The following is a 24007-nucleotide window of genomic DNA, read 5'->3' on the forward strand; positions in this document are numbered from 1 at the left end:
GTGAATTAGTAACCTCCTTCAATTCCTCCTTCTTCCCCTCCCTCACGCTCCATCCCAATTAACCTAAAATCACCAGACCCTCAAAAAATCAGCGATAAAATAGTCGTTGGCGCACTACCAAACCCTGTGCAGCGCGACCTGTTGCACGGCGGCAAGAAATCTATTGAGTACTCTATGGACGTCGACTCAAAAAAGATACATTTGGAGCCGAGATACCGTCGGCAGTATCGACTCTATCGAGTTACAGTCGACTCTATCGAGTTCTAGTCTACTCAATCGAGTTACAGTCGACTATACCGAGTTACAGTCGACTATACCGAGTTACAGACGACTCTATCGAGTTACAGTCGGCAGTATCCACTCTATTTGACAACAACGCAGTAGTTCTGGTGGCAAGCGGCCGAAATAGCGGCGAGATGCTTAAATTGGGACGGCAACGACACACGGTGACGAACGCCTGAAGGGCATCTCATCAGCAAGCAATGGAGCCGCCAGTGGACAGTAGTCCCTCTCCAAATCAACGTGCGGTGAATCTGCATCAGGCATATGAGATCTTCGACGCATAAATCATCGATGCGTCGTTGTGTGGAGGAGGAAAGAAAAAAAATGAAAAACCTCGACCACGCTCTTTGATAACAATATGATTTTTTTTAAATAGAATTAGGAGTCCGAAATGAAAGTGCTGCTCGGCCATGACACTTTACTTTAAACTTTAAATCGTTGGCTGTGTTCCTGTTCATGCCCAGCAGCTGAGGAAGTCGCAGATACAGTGTAGAAAATAAGTATTTAGTCAGTCACCAATTGTGCAAGTTCTCCCACTTAAAATGATGAGAGAGGCATGCAATTGACATTATAGTTAGACCTCAACTATGAGAGACAAAATTTGAAAAAAAATTAGAAAATCATTTATCGGACTTTTAAAGATGTTATTTGAAAATGATGGTAGGAAATAAGTATTTGGTCACCTACAAACAATCAAGATTTCTGGCTGTCTCAGACCTGTAGCTTCTTTTTTTAAGAGACTTCACTTTCCCTCATTCATTACCTGTATTAATGGAACCTGTTTGAAGTCGTTAACTGTATGAAAGACACCTGCCCACAACCTCAAACAGTCACACTCGAAACTCCACCATGGTGAAGGCGAAAAAGCTGTCAGAGGACACCAGAAACCGAATTATAGACCTGCAACCGGCTGGGAAGACTGAATCTGCAAGAGGCAAGCAGCTTGGTGTGAAGAAATCTGCTGTGGGAGCAATAATCAGAAAATGGAAGCCTACACGACCACTACTAATCTCCCTCGATCTGGGGTTCCACGCAAGATCGAGGGGCCAAAGCCTCTTGCGTGGAACAGCCCTTGGGGCCAAAACGATCACAAGAACGGTGAGGAAAAGTCCCAGAACCACAAGAGGATCCCGTGAATGACCTACAGAAAGCTGGTACCAACGTTACAAAGTCTACCATCAGCAACACACTACGACGCCAGAGACTGAGATCTTGCAGTGCCAGACTTGTCCCCATGCTTAAGCTAGTCCATATCTAGGCACGTTTGAAGTTTGCTAGAGAGCAGTTGAATGTTCCAGAAGAGTATTGGGAGAATGTCATATGGTCAGATGGAACCAAAGTAGGACTATTTGGAAAAATCACAACTCGTCGTGTTTGGAGGGAAGTGAGTGCGGCGTTTCATCCAAAGAACATCATACCAACTGTGAAGCATGGGGGTGGCAACATCATGCTCTTGGGCTGTTTTTCTGCAAAGGGACCAGGACGGCTGGTCCGTGTACATGAAAGAATAAATGAAGCCATGTATCGTGAGATTTTGAGTGCAAACCTCCTTCCATCAGCAAGGGCAATGGAGATGAAACGAGGCGGCCCCATTGAAAACATGCGGAGGGAGTTGAAAGTCCGTATTGCTCGCCGACAGCCTCAAACATCACTGCTCTAGAGGAAATCTGCATGGAGGAATGGGCCAACAGGCCAGCAACTGTGTGTACCAACCTTGCAAAGACGTACAGAAAACGTTTGACCTCTGTCATTGCTAACAAAGGATATACGATAAAGTTTTGAGATGCACTTTTGTTACTGACCAATTACCTATTTTCCGCCATTATTTGCAAATAACATCTTTAAAAGTCCGTCAAAATAATTTTTTCAATTTTTTTCACATTTTGTCTGTCATAGTTGAGGTCTAACTATGATGTCAATTGCAGGCCTCTCTCATCATTTTAAGTGGGAGAACGTGCACAATTGGTGACTGACTAAATACTTATTTTCCACACTTTAACGGCTATCGCATGGCAGCTGATAAAGGCGCATGCCGACGTACGTATGTCACCGCAACCCCCCACCTCGGTAATCCACAAGCTCGTGCACAATGTTGATAAAAAATGTAACAGCGGGCACGAACGTCTACTTTCCTACTGATTTGACACGAGCGAATTTTCTTCAGACATGAACCAGCGACGCATCATTCCCCCCAGCAGATGAGGCCGGCGTTTCGTGTCCACGAGACTGGAACTTGCATGAGGCATGAATGTTGTATCCACGACACGAGACTGGAACTTACGTGAGGCATGCGTCTTGTATCCACGACATGAGACTGGAACTTACGTGAGGCATGCGTGTTGTATCCACGACATGAGACTGGAACTTACGTGAGGCATAGCATGCGTGTTGTATCCACGATACGAGACTGGAACTTACGTTAGTTATGCGTTATCGTGAATGATTGACTTGCCGCGCTGATAAAAGCCACAACTGCCAGCCGGGACAATTGTTATTTATTAAAACCTAAAATACTTTATTCCTGTGAAAAATGCTAGACGTTCAAATAATTTACGAAATAAGATGGGCGTCTCTGCTGAAAGATAAAAATTTCTGTGCTCATTTGTTAACTGTGCACACGGCGCTTCCAATGCAGGCAATGGTGCGTATTCCGTGTAACGATGAGACTAATAAATCATCTTGCATCGGGTTTGTCTGAGCTCTATTGTGAAATAAGCAGAGGCAGTGTAAATAGATGTAAATAGTGTAAATAGACAGGCAATGTAAATAGATTATGGACCTTTTAACGTGCCTTAACAGATCACTCTTACCAATACAATTGACAAAATAGAAGCAAACTACTGATGCAGAAATCAAATTAAAGTAAGTATAAAGCAAAAAAGAACATCATTAAATTTTTCAAACAAGCAAGATTCTTACTAGAACCTTCAGGTTCTTAACTGCATCTGCATGGTTTTTACCTGCTGCTGGGCGGCGGGGGCTCATAGTTGTGGTGGAGGAGTGGAAGATGAGTAGGAGTGCTGACAAGGAGGATCGCTGCCACCGCCATCATAGCGGCCCACCACGTCCATGTCGACAGGGCGCTGGCGCCTAAATTGAATAAATTTATAAGCTGTTAGAGACGAGGAAAATGTGTCGTCACCACCACACCCAACACGAGTGAACGTCACCCACCACACCCAACACGGGTGAACATCACCTAACACACCCAATACGAGTGAACTTCACCTAACACACCCAACACGAGTGTCTGTCACCCACCGTTCCATACGTTCCAACGCACACCCCCAGCGTGGACCGCGAGCTCGGCCACCGTCCCCGCGTGGTCGGGGCAGCGCGCGACGCAGTCCATCACATCGTCGGCGCTGGTGACGCCGGCGTCCCGCAGCGCCTCCTTCAGCTGCGGCCACCGCCGCGTGAAGTGGCGGGGGCTGTCCCTGCTGAGGGCCGCCACCACGTACAGCAGCACCTCCCGCAGCCTGGGGGATTACAAGTGGTGGGGATTAATTTGGGGAGTCAGGAATTTATGTCAGATGCAACGACAGTTGTAATGCTTTGGTTTCTCGCTTGTATACTGTTAACAAAAATGTGTCTGTTGTTCCAATAAACATTTGTTTCCTGGTAATATTGATCGCCCTGCCCTCAAGCCATTTTTGTCATAATTATCATTCCAGCTCATGCCATCAGAGCGGCATGCAGCTCATGCCACTGAATTATGTTAGGGCCATACTGGCGTATGTTAGGGACATACTGGCGTATGTTAGGGGCATACTGGTTCATAATAAGGCCATACTGGCGTATGTTAGGGCCATACTGGCGAATGTTAGGGGCGCACTGGTTCATGACAGGGCCATACTGGCGTATGTTAGGGCCATACTGGCGAATGTTAGGGGCGCACTGGTTCATGACAGGGCCATACTGGCGAATGTTAGGGGTGCACTGGTTCATGACAGGGCCATACTGGCGTATGTTAGGGGCATACTGGCGTATGTTAGTAATGCCGCCTTGTCAAGCTGTTAACTTTACGCACCACACTTGTGTGGTGCCAATGGTAGGAAAGAAAGAAAATGCAGGAAAGAGGAAGTACGGTCAAAAATTGCCAAATGCTGAAATATAATTGTGGAAATATGCAGATATTCAAACACAATATTTTAGAATGTGTTGATTTCTAATTCATGTTTTTTCGCAGGGAATTCAGCAGCAACCATCTGCTCATTATTCGAGGCTGTATAGTTTGTATTGCAAACTTTTCATAACTTACGCTAACATGAATATTCTATAAATTGTGAACGTAATTCAGCAAATAGAGTTGCTTTCATCCATGATTCTAGATTCAAAAAAGCTACCCCATTTCAAAGGAAATCTACGCCATATATAGTATTTCAACTTACATAAGCGACACGCAATCGTAAATATCAGTTTTGGAGCCAATCAATATGCAGAAAAAATGTAATTCAATTATGATTCTGATATAAGTTAATTGCTAAGAAATTAAAAAAAAACGTGGTAGTGTGATTGAAAGTTTACTCCTTATGGAGTTATGGTAAATCATTGAAAATAAATATCACAGCGTTCTAAGGAACGTACACAGCATTGTTTTTATGAGTCAAACGATTTCTGCATTGACTTATTTTCCTTTACCTGATGTATATTGCGTTTATNTCACTTCCTGTCTCTTATACACATCTAGATGTGTATAAGAGACAGGATAAATACAGTGGGATGCTTGTATAGACACCTCTATTAGGCTTAAGAATGTCTGTAAGATCTAAGTGAAATATACAAATAAACACTCAGAGAAATAGTTTAGATTTTGTCTGAATATCGATGCACCTTATAACTGTGAGTGGGTCATCCGTCCGCTCTCTGCTCGTGCGGTGGGGTAACAAAGCGTGTTACTCTATAAACTATAGCGTATATATAATCATTGTTATCAGTGAAGGCATCCAAATAATCAGACAAAATTATACGCAATTACTTCTGATCTAAACTAAATGACTCTTCATCCTAAATTTAACACAGAAAAAATTAAATACCTCCATAGGGATGACGTATTTCAATCCATAGGAAATAGTTCTCATTCTCCAAACGTCTTCTGCAAAAAATCTTGATCTTGCACCGTGCACCAACTGTCTCTTATACACATCTAGATGTGTATAAGAGAGAGGGACAACGATGTGTTGATATCTTGGCTGGAGAAGTGGCTAGTAGCGCTGATGCAGCCATGGTGAGAGCATCTGTGCCGCTCTTGTGAAGTATCTTGGGTCAAGTGAATCATGGCTTGTTTGAACGATAATGATTCTAAGAAGAACCCAACCAAGTGGAGTCCACACGATATCCAATTATTCTTTGAAATATTAAAAAAATATGAATTAAAGTGGAATGTTTGCCATGCTTGTTACTCCAACAAAATGAAGAGAGAAACGAGTATTTTGAAACTGAATGAAGACCTTATTAGTCAGGGCATAGTTGTTCCCGACGTTGCATTTTTAAATGCTAGAATAAAGAGTATAAAAACGACGTACAGACTCGAGTTGTTGAAGGTGATCCCACTATCCATCTCCGCAGACCTCACTCGACAGCGCACTGGCGCCTGTCGGGCGCGAACGAGAAGATAGCGGCACCTTATACTCTCCTCGTGTGTACAGGCTTACTTGCCGGATAGTCACCAAGCGGCCGACACTTGCCAGATTTACTAGCCGTCTGCACTATCCCCGTGTACAAACACCTTTACCCAGGCGCGGGGCGCCAATGTCGAAAATAACGTAGTAAGGCAATCTTTGAGAGTTAAATTGAAGCATTCAATATTCTAAGATTTTTATAATTAGTTTTAAACTATAATTTTCGTTAGAGATAAAATTCACATAGATTCAATGCACTAAATAGCCGGGAAAATGGACAAAAGTCAAGGAATTAAACAACTTTATTGAATGAAACTCAGGAGCTAGTAAGGCTTCTGACTCAGACTCCTTCCAGGCATCTTCCACCTTTAGCGCCACTTCACGCCTGTAAATAGTTCACAAAGGTATAATTTACAGAATTTCAAAGTGACTTTAAATTAGATTGTAAATTAGAATTCCAATTCAAACTGATCAAATGATTTAGGACGTAGAAGCTTTTTATTTTAGAGGAACTTGCTCAACGATCGGAAACTTGGTTCCATACTGAATGAGAACACGAACACACCTAGACGCGTACCGTGATCTCACCGTAAGGCCATCAGCGCTAAGATCGTGGGCCTCCCTGCAGATCTCAGCACCTCCCAAAGCCAACCGCAAAGACAGGTTGATCATCCACGTCACCACCGGCACGTGTTGCTCGTCGTGGTGGTAGCGAGCGTCTCCATAAGTGTTAGGATAACTCAGGAGATAAGGCGAAGGTGTACGCATCAGGTGAAATGGGCCCAGAGAACAAGGTAGTCGAGTTACGGTGAAGACTAACTGAAGATACAAAAAAATGATGAGACCAAGATGAACAGGTCTGCACCGGATGGGATCTGAAGTTGTACTCACTGTTGATTCATTGTCGCTAGCTAGCCGTGCGGTTTGGCTGGCTGACTATAGTTCGTGACTTCACGTAAATATTGAAGTCACGGTGCAGTAATGATTTGGAATTCTAATTTATTACATGATGTGCAATTTCTTATTCTAAGATCCTTAAATTTTACCACAATTTTGTACATCCAAATTTATAAATTTCCAGGCACATTCCTGGTGATTTTGCGTCGTAGCGGGCTTGCGTTCTTGATTTCCTCTGGAGGTAGAAGAACAGCTAACCATCACCAGTCTTCTCCAGCTTTTCATCCAGTCAGCATCTGGCCAGTGACGGGTGACTTTCTCCGGGACTTTCGCCGGTATACGCCTGGATTCTATGGCCGACGCTTGGTTCTTCGTTGCATGTGAAAAGATCAATGAGAGGCTAAGATCTACGCGTCCGTGCCTGATCTCCTGGGCCTCGGTCGGAGCACCCGCCATCTCGAGCCACTTGCCCTAGGGCCTAGCCTCAGCCTTACACGAGACGTCCGCGGCACCGCAGAGTCGTGGGGTGTGCCAGACTGTATCGCAGGCTGAAAGAGCTGTACTCTTCGTCTTGGACTAACTAAAAGAAATGTATCGCCCTAGTTTAATTTGTTTATCTAAATTTATCAAATAGATTTATGCATCTAAATTGGTAATAGTTACAAGCTGGCGTGCAGTTTTGTTTCCACAGATTAATGGGCAGTGTCCGACGCTTGAATTTTAATTGATAATCGATAAATATTTGTATTTCTTCCTAAGAGATAGATACCTGGAAGTGGCCTCCTGTTAATTTGAAGTATCGAATAGCAATATGTAATTAAAGGTTTACTTTATTACTGAAGACCTTTGGTAATTAAGGGGAGCGTCTGGGGTAAAATTTATCTCGGCTAATTACAGATGGATCACTCTGAAACTTGATAAACATATGTAAAACGGAATTCTAAGACATTTTTGTTCGTGTAAATTTTTGGAAAAAATGAAAGAAAACGTGAAATTCTTAGAAAACGGCCAAAAAGGGGGGTGCCGTAGAAATCTATCTCCTCCTAGGATTTTCAAGCTACAACATCGAGACACATATCATTCGATGCGTAAAGACCATATCTAAAACGGAACACGACAGTTTTTGTGATTTCTCATTTTTGTGGGTGTGGGAGCATTTTTCGTAAATTTTTTGAAAATTTTTCGATTTTACCCCCCGCCACCCCCCCTTTTTGCGGAATAAAATCTAAATTATAATGAAATTAGAAAAACGCCTGGGTTCCGTTATAGATAATTTTGTTGCGCATCGAATGGTATATGTCTCATTGCTGTAGCTTCAAAACTGTAGGAGGAGATAGGTTTGCAGTGACAATAAGTTAATTGCTCAGCAGAGCCTGACAAAGTCCCGGGCGCCTCGAAATAAGCGTTCAAAGTGGCAAGAATGCAAGACTAGGCGATACTGGAGCTCAATTCCTGTCAAGGATGGTGTGAACGACGACACGCAAACCCTCCTGTAAAACTGCAGGCGGGTAACTGAAGCACATCGTATGTGGACTAGCTATTTAAGTATGCTACCGTGAATTTTCGCCTTTCCTAAATGTGAAAGAACTCCACCACCCCCCACCCTTTCGTGATCTGTCGTGAACGCATAAATAAACTTACAGAAATGATTTTGGTACCGTTGAATAGAGCAGAATGTCAGCTTTAAGACGAGATTAAAAACCGGAAAAGCCAATATTCAAAAATTTTGACCAATTTTTGACCTTGGATATTCCATTTGGATATTCCATTTTAAATTTTGACCCTTGGATATTCCATAAATTTCATTCTTGTATGGGCAGCACTGCAGACCTCAGTTCCTGGTCAGGTACAGTGTATTATAGCTTATGCTTAGCGGACGTCACAAGGGCGTGAGTCGCTACCGGGTAAGTAGGAAGAGGGTATATAGACAAGGAATATTTCATGTACTCGTACATATCCAACAAAGAAGTTATCCTCCTACAAGGACATTTTTAATGATTAAATTTTCAAGGTCAAATGAAAGTAACAATTATCACCTGAAATGAGTGCATTGGCGACGACCTCGTCTTATTTGTGATGGATTTCTGCTAACACCGTTGAATTCACGCATGTAAAAAGCCTTTGTTAATTACCTAATGCATGTAATTTCACATCTTGGTCCGGCCCAACAGATTATTGTCTTTGGGCGTGTTTATTTTTTGATACAAAGCTTGCCGCAAGGCTATTGCCTGCATTATACGTGAACCAGCTTCAAATTCCGTCGCTCATGATGTGAATATTCGGTTCACTGTCTATTAAGATTGTCTTAAGAGACAGTGTCTTATCTTAAGATTCTCATAAGTGCGTCCACTGGCTCTCTTTAGAGCAACTATCTTGAGGTTGGGCCGACCTTAATTTATTATCCTAACCTCTATTAAAATCGTAACTAGAAGGTCGTTAAAGCCACTTCTGAATACCAACTTTGGCAATATTTTAGAAGGTGTCTATTCATTCATTTTATTATTAAAATTTCTTGGATCATATTCTGCGCATATTGGTCATAAATTCCTTTGTCAGACTCCAATTCTAATAGTTTAAGTTAATTCTAGTATTTTTAGCGATTATCACTTACAGTATTATTGTGCATCTCGTAAATTTTACCCAGTCTATTGCGCCTGTCTGCTCCTCTTGTTTTGCCAGTTGTCAGCTCCCGTTTTGTCAATTAGGTTTAGAGGTAAGACTTGGGATATTGCCGTGTTCATTTCTGTTGCCGTTCGAATTGGAAATATTGAATATAGATGTTAACCTACAAAATTTTTCAGCATATATCGTTTGTTTATAATTTTACCGTTTATTCTCAATTTCAGTTCGGAGTTTGAACTTCACCTCCAAGATTTTTTTTGTGCACCCGAAGAACTTACCGTGGATTCACAGTAAAATCAATTAAATTTCCTTATTATATTTGCATTATTTCCTAACACTATTGTCTCGTTCAGAATAAATTTTCAGGTCCTGGTAACATTCCACCCCTACAGCTCCTACTATATACAATATCCCGACACGATAAGTATCCTGGATACGCGCAGCACAACTCCTGGCTAAACAGATTATCGCACAACTCCAGGCTAAACAAATGAGAACGTAGCAACGGATGTGAATTACTAGGAACTTACGTGGATGGCATGTGCCCTAGTCTTCAAATTGAAGAATTGTCAACGGGAATTCAAATTTACTTTACTCTGCCAAAGAAAGAAACAATTTTATTTCACACTGGAGAACTATAAACTAACTATTATGATATGAACAAGACAATATGACAATTATAGAAAATTGACCTAAAGATTAATTCAGCGGAAGCTTTCAGCGGAAGCTTAACTCCTAGGAACATCAAAACTGTAATGAATGGCAGGTGGCTGCGACCCCGAATACAGCTCCGCGCTACGCCGTAAGGCTACAAACTATAAGTATACGTCGCACGCGTATACTAGACGCGACAGCAGTCAAAAAGAAACTATAAAAATTGCTTTTATACTCGCCAAAAATAACTTGATTTTCTCTGATTTTATTCAAATGTTACAAAAATGATGTTAGAGATTAGATTACGAGACTGATAAAAATTACCGGGCCATATTATTCAAATAATGAAACACTTTCTAATTCACAGCATGAGCAGGGAAATGATATAGCAATGATACTCCCTAAAGCCGGGACGAAACAAGACCGTGATGGCCGACATAAGCGCAAAAATTGCATCGATATTTGGACAAAGTCCCACATGTTTCACGCAGTGTGATACGCTCGTGAACTTCGCAGTTCGCACGCCAGCGTTTCGCAAGCGCGGCGCTGCGACGAGCAGAGTTGCGGCGAGATTGCGAAAACGAACGCAATCTCTTCTTTGGCGAACGTGAGTGACATTGACGAGCCACGGCATTGACTTTAGCTTGACAATCAGCACTGACGACAATCAACACTGATGACACTCAACACTGACGACACTCAACACTGATGACAATCAACACTGATGACACTCAGCACTGACGACACTCAGCACTGATGACAATCAACACTGACGACACTCAGCACTGACGACACTCAACACTGATGACAATTAACACTGATGACACTCAGCACTGACGACACTCAACACTGACGACAATCAACACTGATGACAATCAACACTGACGACAATCAACACTGACGACAATCAACACTGATGACACTCAACACTGACGACAATCAACACTGACGACAATCAACACTGATGACAATCAACACTGATGACAATCAACACTGACGACAATCAACACTGATGTCAGCACTGATGACACTCAACACTGATGACAATCAACACTGATGACACTCAGCACTGACGACACTCAACACTGACGACAATCAACACTGACGACAATCAACACTGACGACACTAAACACTGATGACACTCAGCACTGATGACAATCAACACTGACGACACTCAACACTGACGACACTCAACACTGACGACACTCAGCACTGACGACACTCAGCACTGATGACACTCAACACTGATGACAATCAACACTGATGACAATCAACACTGATGACAATCAACACTGACGACAATCAACACTGATGACACTCAGCACTGACGACACTCAGCACTGATGACACTCAACACTGATGACAATCAACACTGATGACACTCAGCACTGACGACAATCAACACTGATGACACTCAACACTGACGACACTCAACACTGATGACAATCAACACTGATGACACTCAGCACTGACGACAAGATGACAATCAACACTGACGACACTCAGCACTGATGACAATCAACACTGATGACAATCAACACTGATGACAATCAACACTGACGACACTCAGCACCGACGACACTCAACACTGACGACACTCGGCACTGACGACACTCAACACTGACGACACTCAGCACTGACGACACTCAACACTGACAACACTCAACACTGACGATGCACTCTAGCTCTGACAACATACACAAGTGGCCAACACCGAGGCGCCACCAACTCCAACGTAGCCGTCAAACACCAACGCCGATGACACGCAGCATTGGCAGTGAACTTCGGCAACGCTCGCCTTCATACAATGGAGTGACATCATCAACATGGCGACATATGTTGACATATGTTGAGACACAATCAGTGTCTCACGCCAGTGAGCCAGAATGTCTCTCTAACAAATAAATGAATATAATATATTACACTGTGCATTGCAGTTACTCAATCTCTATTAGAGGCTTATACATACACATACTGTATTCATTGTATACAACCATAAAAGGCAATAAGAAAATCAACCTTCATCGTTTTTTCTAAAACTCATCACATTCTCACGACCGCTTAAATTCAACAATTTCCTACGCATTGCTACCTGATTTCTCCATCATTCCGCAAACATTTAACATTCCGTTTAATTCTACATTCACACACGGCTATCTGCTGTGAACATTATTTCCTTCAAAATTCTTGTTCTGACTATAACTCCTGCTTACTCAACACAAATTAACAATTATTTATTTCATATTTCTTCAATAATTCGCTTCCTTTTCATCACCAATTCTTACACATTTCTTTCCTCTCTCCGTCTGCTTCAATTGAATTAAATCGTCATTCCTGCCCTACTCCACACATTATTGTTATATGTTTGTGCCATTGTTCCTCTATTTGTGCAGAATTATTTACCAATTTCTTTGCCATTCCCGATCCTGTCACCCCTATCCCTCCTCCCTTACTCTGTCTTTCCTGCCCCTGCCCGACCCTATCCCTCCTCCCTTACTCTGTCTTTCCTGCCCCTGCCCGACCCTATCCCTCCTCCCTTACTCTGTCATTCCTGCCCCTGTCCAACCCTATCCCTCATCCATTCCTCTGTCATTCCTGCCCCTGCCCGACCCTATCCCTCCTCCCTTACTCTGCCATTCCTGCCCCTGTCCAACCCCATTCCACACTCATTCCTCTGTCATTCCTGCCTCTGTCCAACTTTATCCCTCATCTATTCATCTGCCCTTCCCACCCCTGTTTTCCCTTTCCCTTCTCCATGCCTCCACCATTCCTGTAAACACTCTCACATCATTCCTCCACGTGACGTCATTCACAGCACCGGTTACATAACCTGCCTCGTAACCTGTAGTTACGCAATGTTACGTTACAGTGCGCGGTGTTGCCACCTACGTGTCATAACCCACGTGCTATACGTGCCACAAGGTCACGGTTACATTACACGTGAGTCCCGAAGCTCGTTATGAAAACCTTGACCTGGTAAAATTATAATATTTTTGTTACTGATCAATATATATGTATTTTATACTCGAACAGCCTAAAAATTTTTTCCTAAAGTTTTGCGTTTTCAATTTGTAGTATCGGCATAGGAGTAATAATTTTATATCCTACGCATAAAATAATATTACACATCATATTTTGAGGATATGACGTCATGGCTGAATTCGCAAGCTGAAGTTACGGCATCACAGAACCTTCGATCAGTTAATAAACATTCATTCAAAAGCCAATTGAAAAAATTATTCAATTACTTATTGCGTTGCTTATTAAAAAAATCTGTGGCGTGACTGCCGAGGCTACGATGAGGCCACGACCATCGCAACTGAGGACCGCGGGACCAGCTGATGAGGCCACGACCATCGCAACTGAGGACCACGGTACCAGCTGAAGAGGCCACGACCATCGCAACTGAGGACCGCGGGACCAGCTGATGAGGCCACGACCATCGCAACTGAGGACCACGGGACCAGCTGAAGAGGCCACGACCATCGCAACTGAGGCCGCGGGACCAGCTGATGAGGCCACGACCATCGCAACTGAGGACCACGGTACCAGCTGAAGAGGCCACGACCATCGCAACTGAGGCCGCGGGACCAGCTGATGAGGCTACGACCATCGCAACTGAGGACCGCGGGATCAGCTGATGAGACCACGACCATCGCAACTGAGGACCGCGGGACCAGCTGATGAGGCCACGACCATCGCAACTGAGGACCACGGGACCAGCTGAAGAGGCCACGACCATCGCAACTGAGGACCGCGGGACAAGCTGATGAGGCCACGACCATCGCAACTGAGGACCGCGGGACCAGCTGATGAGGCAACGACCATCGCAACTGAGGACCGCGGGACCAGCTTATGAGGCCACAACCACCGAAACTTATGACTACACGACCAGTTTTTACGTAGCCTGCTGAAATTCAGCAGCTGACTTGAATCCCAGCATTACGCCACTAGGCCACTACTGGCCTGAGTCATACAAACTTGCTTAAGTACTCGTATCGGTGATTTTTCCTCTTTGATTGGTGTAAGTACACGTATCTGCGATTTTTCCTACGTGATAGGAGAGTTTAGTTTGAAGAACCGTCGTTGATTGGCTGACGAAGATAAGAACTCGTAACTATGTTTGATAGTTCTGCCCACGGTAACAAGATGATCGTAAGTGTTACGATGATGTGGGCCGCGTTGAGCATGCGGCGCGCGTGCGGGCGAGACGCCGTGCGGAAATGTAGCCTTGCTTCCTGACTGCGACGCGCTGACCTCGCCGCGTCAAGGTCCTGTTGCCTGAGCTGACATCAGGGGCTGACGAGTGCCTGTCTATGGTGGAGTCAGGGGCTGACGAGTGACTGTCTATGGTGATGTCAGGGGCTGACGAGTGACTGTCTATGGTGAGTGGTGAAGTCAGGGGCTGACGAGTGACTGTCTGTGGTGAAGTCAGGGGCTGACGAGTGGCTGTCTATGGTGAAGTCAGGGGGCTGTATAGTGACTGTCTATGGTGGAGTCAGGGGCTGACGAGTGACTGTCTATGGTGAAGTCAGGGGCTGACGAGTGACTGTCTATGGTGAAGTCAGGGCCTGACGAGTGGCTGTCTATGGTGAAGTCATGGGCTGACGAGTGACTGTCTATGGTGAAGTCTGGGGCTGAAAAGTGACAGTCTATGGTGAAGTCAGGGGCTGTAGAGTGACTGTCTATGGTGAAGTCAGGGGCTAACACGCGCCTGTCTAGGTGAAGTCAGGGGCTGACACGCGCCTGTCTATGGTGAAGTCAGGGGCTGACACGCGGCTGTCTACCATGGTGAAGTCTGGGGCTGACACGCGCCTGTCTATGGTGAAGTCAGGGGCTGACACGCGCCTGTCTATGGTGAAGTCAGGGGCTGACACGCGCCTGTCTATGGTGAAGTCAGGGGCTGACACGCACCTGCCTTTAGTAAATTCAGCTGAAAGAAAGGTCCTGACTCTGAAGAGATCGATCATGAGATGATGGGATGTATTCTTTATTTCCTGATAGTCTGTCAAAAGCTGACACTTGTCAGTAGCGTAAATGTAGTGGCTGCTGGAATTTGGAAAGTTATCAATCGAAATCGTCAATTTAATAATGATATTCATATTTTCTATAGAATTATTATACAGAAAAAATACAATCTCTCGTTTAATGTGATTTTTTATTAGAAAAATCGTTAGTTTTCTGTTCACATAACTTAGAAAACCTACATAATAGTGGATACTTGTTTTTTAACCTGATAACCTGCTATTAACAGCGTCATTGAAGATTATGTTTTTTATGTTTATCGCGAAGTTGTATGAAGCACTGAAAGTGAAGGCAAGATGTGTGCTACTTTGCGAGATAATTAGTGTAAAGGCTCAGCATGAAGGTTACCCCTGCTTCCTTCAATTAAGTAGGAGTAGCTCCTAGTTTTTTGTGAGGATGTTTCGAGTGCTTCCTTAAAATATGGAAGGATTTTAATGTTTTGTGAGGAGCTAAATTTTTAAAACGTGTAAATTTTTTGCCGTTTGAGCTCAGTTTGTCTGTAATATGCGACTCACATTATATTAGGCAGGTAATTCACGTGCCTCAGCTCTGTCACAATAAATTGTGAGCTCACGCTTGAACACGTTAGCATGTACTGTAGCTGCCTTTTTGGGACTGAACATTTTTATTCGGCGATGTTCGAGTATCAGTATTCGGTAATGTTCGAGTATCAGTATTCGGTAATGCTCGAGTATCAGTATTCGGTAATGCTCGAGTATCAGTATTCGGCAATGCCCGAAAATATCTATCATTCCGGAATGGAAATGTGATCTAGCCGTGACTTGGAGGTCTACCTTTGGTTTGGATCAGAGCTTGCAAAAAGAAAATTTAAAATAATTAAATTTCGATTTCTGAAAAGAGATGAAATTACGGTGTGATATGATATCTTTTGCCACGTACTAAATATCGTCACGCATGAAAGTAGAAATTAAAATGTTTTTTTTTTTTTATGTCATGCAACGGTAAATCTTATGAAAGGTTACCCATAAGCATTGAAAGTTATTCGTTAGCAGCAGATTCAGTAATTAGCTGAAAATTACTCGAAGGCGGATTTTTTTACAGTTCAGTTTTCGAACGAATGTCGTGCTGCATCAGACAGCTTAAATGGTTTTGGTAAAGGTTGAGATGAAAGCACCCGACCTCCCTCAATGTTCGTCACTAAAAGGCAGGAGAAAGATAGGGTTACGTTCTGGAGCTGAAGCAATGGTCCGATCATGTGAAGCCTTAAAAATGGCCATAGAATAATATCCAAAACATGAGTTGCCTTTTATAAAGGGCAAGGAAAAAAGTGCTGTAAAACACATTAACTTCCGTTTCGGTGGAAGTTTATTTTCATTCTGAAAAAGTACCGTTCATGACTGAAACGTAGAGCAATTACTAGGCTTATCTTAATTTTTGAAGTTGGGTGACCTGGCTATACCTTTTTAGATGATACATGGCACATATACATATATTGCTGCGCATAGCACGCAGCATAATCAACAGTTTAAAACGATTTGCAGGTAAGGTAGCGGCAAATTTAAACTTTCGCTCACAGCAACATAAATTGAGATTTAATCTTCTTGGCAAATCCAATCCGGCTAAAAAACCGGAAACAGTTTCTTGAAAGCCCAAATCAAACTTTATTGCAATATATTTATCATATGGTGTTCCAAGTTTTTTTTAGAGGTTGTATTACACATTCCAGTTACGGAGCATGTTATCAACGAACCTAAACTAGCTGCTGGTTTATCTTATTGTTTTTATTTCACATTATTAATTATTGTTATTAGTTTGCATACTTGAAATATTTTTTGAAATAGCAAAGATAATTCGAGATAGTGTATAACTGGCATGTATTTTGACGTCAACGAATATTCCATTACCGGAACATTCGTATGTTATTGATGACAACATTCAGTTTAAAAGAAACTCGATTCGGAAATACACATTTTATTAAAGGGTAAATATGTTTCGTGCGTAATGATGCATGAGGAACTAAGAATTTGTGGACAAAAGTATTAATAGTTTACACGCTTGATTGCGGAAACGAACCACGAGGAAGCGAATTGCCGCCCCGCGATCAGTAGACGCCGTTAATAACGAAAAGACCAGCAACTTCCGCATGGTATACGAACCCTGATACTTACCATAGTCGCAGGCTCTACAATCAGTACGAAGTTCAGATTTATGACCGCGACTGGAAATTTAATGTGGATTGGTGGAGATATGAGAAATATAGTGTAGTATATACATCGCTTTGGACCAGATTAGTCCATAGTTTTTTATATCTCCTGGATATAAAAATACGTGTTTTTTTTGCTCGGTTTAATATAGTGTATATCTGTTTTTTCTCCATGCAGTTCATTTAAAGGGCTAGCTAATTTTATTGTAACATAACCCAATTCTTTAACAGGGAATGAATATTTGAAAAAAGTTTTGTTGCAGAAGCATTCGAATTGATAGTTTCATCATTACCAAAACCGCATAAATTCGATTTTTGTTTCAAATTCATATCAATTATACTCTCTGATAAAAGGATTTTTAAAATTAAAGCTCGAAAATGTTGATATGTGGTCGATTGCGAGTAACGTGCGAGCGGAAATTCATGTTCAATTCATCTGTACTTGTTGAAAATATATTTTTTTGTGGGAAAATTATTAGAGATGGCTAAATATCAATAAATCAATTTGGAAAATAAAATAGAGTATCCGTGGTATTTTTTAATGTCGTACTATAAGTAGAAAAATAAATAAGGAGCATATAAATATATACAATATTTAGGACAGATTAGAATATAGAATATCGTTTTCTTCGTTTCGAATCTTATGATTAAAACATTAGAAAATTATATTCTAGGATCCGGTACAAAAGTACAAAGAGGGCTACAAGAATCGTGATAATGGGAGAATGCGTAGAGAATCTGTCTGAAGAGAAGAGCCTCCAAAATAAATAATAAATTTTTACAAGCATTAAAGATGGAATGAAAAGAGAGAGACGAGATAAATATTCAAACTAAGAGAGGAATTATATTTTAGATGAAAAAAAAAAGAACATGGAACAAGGGCATTTATTTCTACAGAGACGAAGCCAACGTCGATCCTAATTAATTTAGAGCGATAATTGGTATTTATTGACAACAAATAGGCAGTGAGATACCAAAGATTAAGTTTCTATGTAAAAAGAATAACTGATTTCTGCGGTCAAAAACTGAATTCTAAATTCTAATTCTAAATGAATTCTAAACAAAATAATATTTGTTTAATTTAGAAAGATTTGAGATTCATTAAAAATGAAACGGTCATAAAAGTTGCATAATTCACACAAAAAAACTCAGTATCAAGCCAAATATGCAGAGAAAAGTTTTCCTAAATGACGTATAATTATTAATTACGAAAAAATATGATTCATTGGGTTTAAGATGGTATAGAGCTTTAATCTATAACTGCCAATTAAGGTTATAGACCGTCAGATGAGAGTTTATAACCCTCAGTTGAGAGTCTATAGTTCATAGTTCAGGGTCTAAAGCCCTTATATAGTTACGGATCTAAAGCCCTTAGTTGAGGGTCTATAGTCCTTAGTTATGGGTCTTTAACCTTCAGTTGGGAGTTATAGAACAAAATCTACGAAGCACCTTGGTGACACATGCACGAAATAAAAATAGAGAGTAAATCATAAATAAAGAATAAATTAGAGTGTAGCGTAAATAAATCAGAACTATAAGATAAAGATAATTTCTTCGCGCCACTCTCGTTTACGCAAAACTTCAGCAAGATGGTGAGCTGTTACAGTGAGTGGCTGCGAATAAAATATGGTGTACTATGCAAAATATTTGCGTGAAAGCAGTCGTGTTGAACGAACTATAAATATCGCTTTAATTCTACTTGATGAACGTAGTGATGACGTGATGATGAGAGTGATGATGAGATCTTTATTATAATGATAATAGCATTAGTGATGGTGAATCAACTCGCATTGGCACAATCAAGCCCGCTCAAATGATGTAATATAAGGTCGATTTTGACAAGAGTTGAAATAGTTTATGTATGATCTGAAGACATTGCTTATAATATTTTGTGGACTCGGAAAAACATGAATGTGGTGCGCTTTTTTACAAATTGATTTACCATATGTTTAACACCTAAAGTTTTGAAAACCGTCCTAAATTCATTTAAATGGAACAGGCCTCCAAGGCTCGCTTGGAGTTATTATTGAAATTATGAATAAGATTGGTGAAAATTCAGGCGATTGATATGAACGTATCATCAGATGGAACGTATAATGAAATGCATGAAACAATTTTATGGGGTCATGGAGACATTTTTACAGGACAGAAAATCACCATGTCAATATCAGAGTGAAAAATTCACAAATTCGTTCATACTTGGTGACCTGAAACATTGAAAACCGAAATGGAAAAGTGAGGGAACTCAAAATGAGAGTGATTAATAAATATTTCATACATGGATGAGTGAGAACCATGAAGTTGTCAACCTTGTATGAGAGTGATTCATTATCATTTCAACCTTGCATGAGTATGATCCATGAAAAAATGTTTGAACATGTAAGTGGAGATGAGGGAAGCTTGAAGCATTCTAAGTGAGTGCAGGCAGGTAGGTTGCTATGGATGACGTGTCGCACGACATGCCAGCTTCTAAATACATTGTACTCTTAACGCATTCCTTCGTAGCCTACGCAGCGCAAGAAGCCTATAGATATTTCCGAAAACAAACAAGCAATTCGTAAGAAACGTTCAGCCTGAAATAAATGACATATGTTTGACAAACAGTAAATACTAGTAAATTAGTTCGAATAATTAGCTGATAGTAGCTGACAGAAAATAAATGCAAAATTTACTCGATCGGTTACGTCGAAGTCGCCTCATCGTCGATCGAAGTGACTCGAGATGAAACGGGGAAGATATTTCCCACGGGTCATCAACTATAAATAAATTTGAGAGCCAAAGATCGAGTAAAATTTGCGAGTTATTTCCCTGATAAATATTGCAGTCGCAATATATGTCTGATGGAATGTTACAATAATACAATAATTGATGGAACTTAACACTTCAGGCATCATTGGCCTGAGAAACACGGCGACTTCCAAAGCCCTTGGTGCCGTCGGGTCCCTTGGGGAAGCGAGCCACGCCGTCTGGGACCGTGAGCGATCCCAAAGAGACCCTGGAGGGCCTTTGGACGAGGGGCGCCTTGCCGGGGACTCCTGCAGCAGACGCTGCCGAGGCGACGGCCGCTGCGAAGAGGTGCCTCTGCATCCACGACGCGGCGGCCGCTGCAGGCACGGAGCCCTGACCTGAAAACTCGACGCAAGACTTACTCTTGGGGCGTCGCCGGCCCTCCACGATGACGCTAAGTTCCCCGAGGTTAGGCCTCTGGTTATTGATAAGCGAAACTGCCTTACGCCGCTGCTGCAGGAAAGGTCGCTTGTGCTGGTTCTCCTGTTCGACGTAGCCGTTATTCTTGAGGTTCTTGAAGCTGTTTTTGCGGGAGTTGAGACCCTTCTGCTGAGGGTAGGATGGGTTGTTGGCGCTATTCTTACGGCTGTTGGGGTTGCTTTTCTGTAGGGTTTGTTTTTCGGGCTTCTTGAGACTTTCAGGCACGATAGGAATGACTTTCATGCCCTCTTCGGTAGATAATTTACACGCTTCCTTGGAAGCTTCCGGAGACTCGAACTCGATCCATGCGCAGTTGGTCGAGTTCAAGGCCGGGTGCTTGGAAGAGAGAGTTTTGAGCTCGGCAGCGAGAGGAGCGCCCGCCCTCAGCACTCTGATGAGATCCATGTCACCGCACTTGGCAAACAATTGGGATACAGTATCGATACTTGGCTTCTCCAGAGGGAGGTTCAAAGCCAGCACCGTGCACGTGACTGGAGTGTCATCAATTTCTGGCAGGGGTATAATCCGACGGATCTTTGTGCCTAAATCGTTGATTTGAATGGCCGTTGAGCTTTTGTTCAGGGCATAAGCCACAACGCGCCAATCTTTCGTCAGTTGCTTGATCTTCTTGAATGACGACACCAACTTGAGTGACACGTAGCCTTCCTTATTCCTCCTGATATGCTTGAGCAGGAACTTATCTTTCAAGACACATGCATCGCTAAAGTAAATCTCAACTTGGGTCACAATTCGGTCAATTAAATCTTGATCCGGAATGACCATGTCAGGTTCCTTTTCAGCTTCGATTCCAGAATCTCGTCCTCCCTCTTCGCTGCCATCAGAACCGATGCTGGCTGAGCGGTGCGCGCGTAGACCGGTTCCTCGACTGCCCTCTGACGACGATTCTCGGCCGCCCTCAGACGACGATTCGTCCGCATCGTTGGCAGTGGTCGAGTCGTCGTCATCGTAACTCGCCGAGCTTAGACTTGATTCTTGACGGGTCATCTCATGTCGTTCTTTTATAATAGGTTTGATAGGCAACTTCGTGAAAGTTTGTTTGAACTTTTCTAGAAGATCTTTGTCGGGTACCTCAATGGGTGGAGACGTTGACCCAGTTATTGCCAAAGGCAGGTACTTTTCGTGGGAGGCCACAGGCAGGCAGCTCCCCTTAAGTGCCAAGGTCTGGCATTTCTCCTGGAGAATCATGGATTGGAACTTCTCCTGGAGTGCCATCGCGATCACAGACTTTAATATCACAGGCGGAGGAAAAGGTTTAGTAAGAAAGCGTAGAGTGCCACAGCACAGCCGACGGCGGCAAGGAATGGCCAGGGACTGAAGAACCAATAACTTGGTCAAAAAACCCCGACTGGTGAAGACTGACGTCAGACTGTGCTTCTCGCGCAACACGCTTCTCTCGACTGAGTGGCCGCGTGTTCGCCCCAGTCTTTATACTTTCACTTCTTGTGACGTCACGCGACCGAGGCCACGTGTAGAGATGCTTCGTACGCGCTCACTTTCATCATCGCACGCTCGCACGCTCGTATGAGCACCGCTCTTTCCAGCTCACTCTCTTCGTGCTGTTGCTCTTCTTGCTCGTGCTCACTCGCTCCCTCGCTGCTCACTCGCTGCTCACTCGCTCCCTCACTGCTCACCCGCTGCTCACTCGCTCCCTCACTGCTCACTCGCTGCTCACTCGCTCCCTCACTGCTCACCCGCTCTTTCGCTGCTCACTCGCTCCCTCACTGCTCACTCGCTCCCTCGCTGCTCACCCGCGCCATCACTGCTCACTCGCTCCCTCGCTGCTCACTCGCTCCCTCGCTGCTCACTCGCTCCCTCACTGCTCACTCGCTCCCTCGCTGCTCACTCGCTCCCTCACTGCTCACTCGCTCCCTCGCTGCTCACTCGCTCCCTCACTGCTCACTCGCTCCCTCACTGCTCACTAGCTCCGTCGCTGCTCACTCGCAGATCGGTCGCTGTAATAAATATTGGCGAAGGATATAAACTAAAGTAGTTAGTTTAAATCCTTAAGATATATACGTATATTTCAAGATATATATGCTTCATCTGATAAGGATTAATAGTGACCGGATGTTGTGACAAGTGGTGGAAGATGTGGATGAATAACATGATGGAAGGAGGAGAGAAGGCAGTGATGGGGTGAACGATGTGGGATGAAATAAGCGTGGTGGACGAAGAGGAATTAGTGTGCAGGAGGGTGGAGGGATGGAGACAGTTGGCAGGGCCAAGAGGGATGGAGGGATGGAGGGCGGAAGCGTCACTTCACTTCCTGCATCCCCCGAGGGGCTCATCCGAGGTCAGCGAGGGGTGCCTCGTCTTAGCTCCTCCTGTACTCCTCAGTCAATATTCCTCATGCCTTATTTCTCTAGCAACTCCATCACTTCCCATTCAATAATACTGCTTCATATCATGCCTGCTATACAATACTTTATCTCTCTATTTCATGCCCTCATGCCTCATACTTCTTTCTTCATCGCTAAACATTTATTCCTCCTGCTCCATACCTCGTTATTTGTCATCCTGCAATGTTCCCCTCTTTTCTTCATCCTACATACTTCATCCATTAGGTCCCATTAGGTGTGATGAGTGGTGAGTGGTTGTGGAGAAGAGGGGAGAGTGGCGCGGCAGCAAGCGTCGCTAAGAGGGAGTGTGGCGCGGCAGCAAGCGTGGCTAAGAGGGAGTGTGGCGCGGCAGCAAGCGTCGCTAAGAGGGAGTGTGGCGTGGCAGCAAGCGTCGCTAAGAGGGAGTGTGGCGCGGCAGCAAGCGTCGCTAAGAGGAAAAGTGGCGCTGCAGCAAGAATCTCACCGATATTTTTTATTGCTTTAATTTCGCAAGAAGCGTAATTTAATTCATCACTGACATAGAAGGTTATCGTAAATGAATGATAAGTAATGAACGCTACTTTAATCATGCTGAGCAATCAATCAAAACAATTATTTTAATATGAATTCCAAGACTTTGTATAAATTAGCAAGTTAATCAGCGATGGGTCACCATCATATTCGGATAACAAATTATTATTTAACCTGCACAAATAAATGCACTAATGAAATAGTCAAAAACATATCCGTAGGTTTTTTCAACTCTAAAAACAAAAGAGAAAATTGCAACTTTTCGCGGAGCTACTATTACATTTAGGAAAGTTGGGGAAATTGTTCACTGGATGTTTTAGTACACAATATTTCTTCTGATTGTACTTTATCCTCGAATTCAAACTGTCAGCAAGGAACCTAATACGAGTGATCTTTGCTTATAATAAATACTGAGATAAACAAGTCCCAGACGTCAGAATACTCTAATATAATAAAAATCAACTCTAAAAATATTTAAATTTAGCGTCACTGCAGGACTATTCTTCCATGTTGAACAGACAGAAAACGTTATTTAGTAAAATTGCAGGCTTTGTCACAGGGTACGCTTTCTATTAGGCCTAAACGAAATATTCTCATAAATTCCTGATGCAGAGACAAAGCCCGACCAGGGCGACTGCCATATTTGATGAGCTTCAGCCCCATG

General features: G+C 43.0%; 1 protein-coding gene across 1 annotated transcript; it reads right to left on the bottom strand.

The window, feature by feature from the left end:
- Positions 1 to 17791: 17791 nt before the first annotated feature.
- Positions 17792 to 21882, bottom strand: LOC108681427 (la-related protein 6-like). The gene has a single exon (XM_018170453.2). It carries the CDS (start codon positions 21704 to 21706, stop codon positions 20150 to 20152), a length of 1557 nt encoding a protein of 518 aa, XP_018025942.1. The 5' UTR covers positions 21707 to 21882; the 3' UTR covers positions 17792 to 20149.
- Positions 21883 to 24007: the final 2125 nt, after the last annotated feature.

This window comes from Hyalella azteca, unplaced genomic scaffold (genome assembly GCF_000764305.2).
Source record: "Hyalella azteca isolate HAZT.00-mixed unplaced genomic scaffold, Hazt_2.0.2 contig2960, whole genome shotgun sequence".
Taxonomy (NCBI): Eukaryota; Metazoa; Arthropoda; class Malacostraca; order Amphipoda; family Hyalellidae; genus Hyalella; species Hyalella azteca.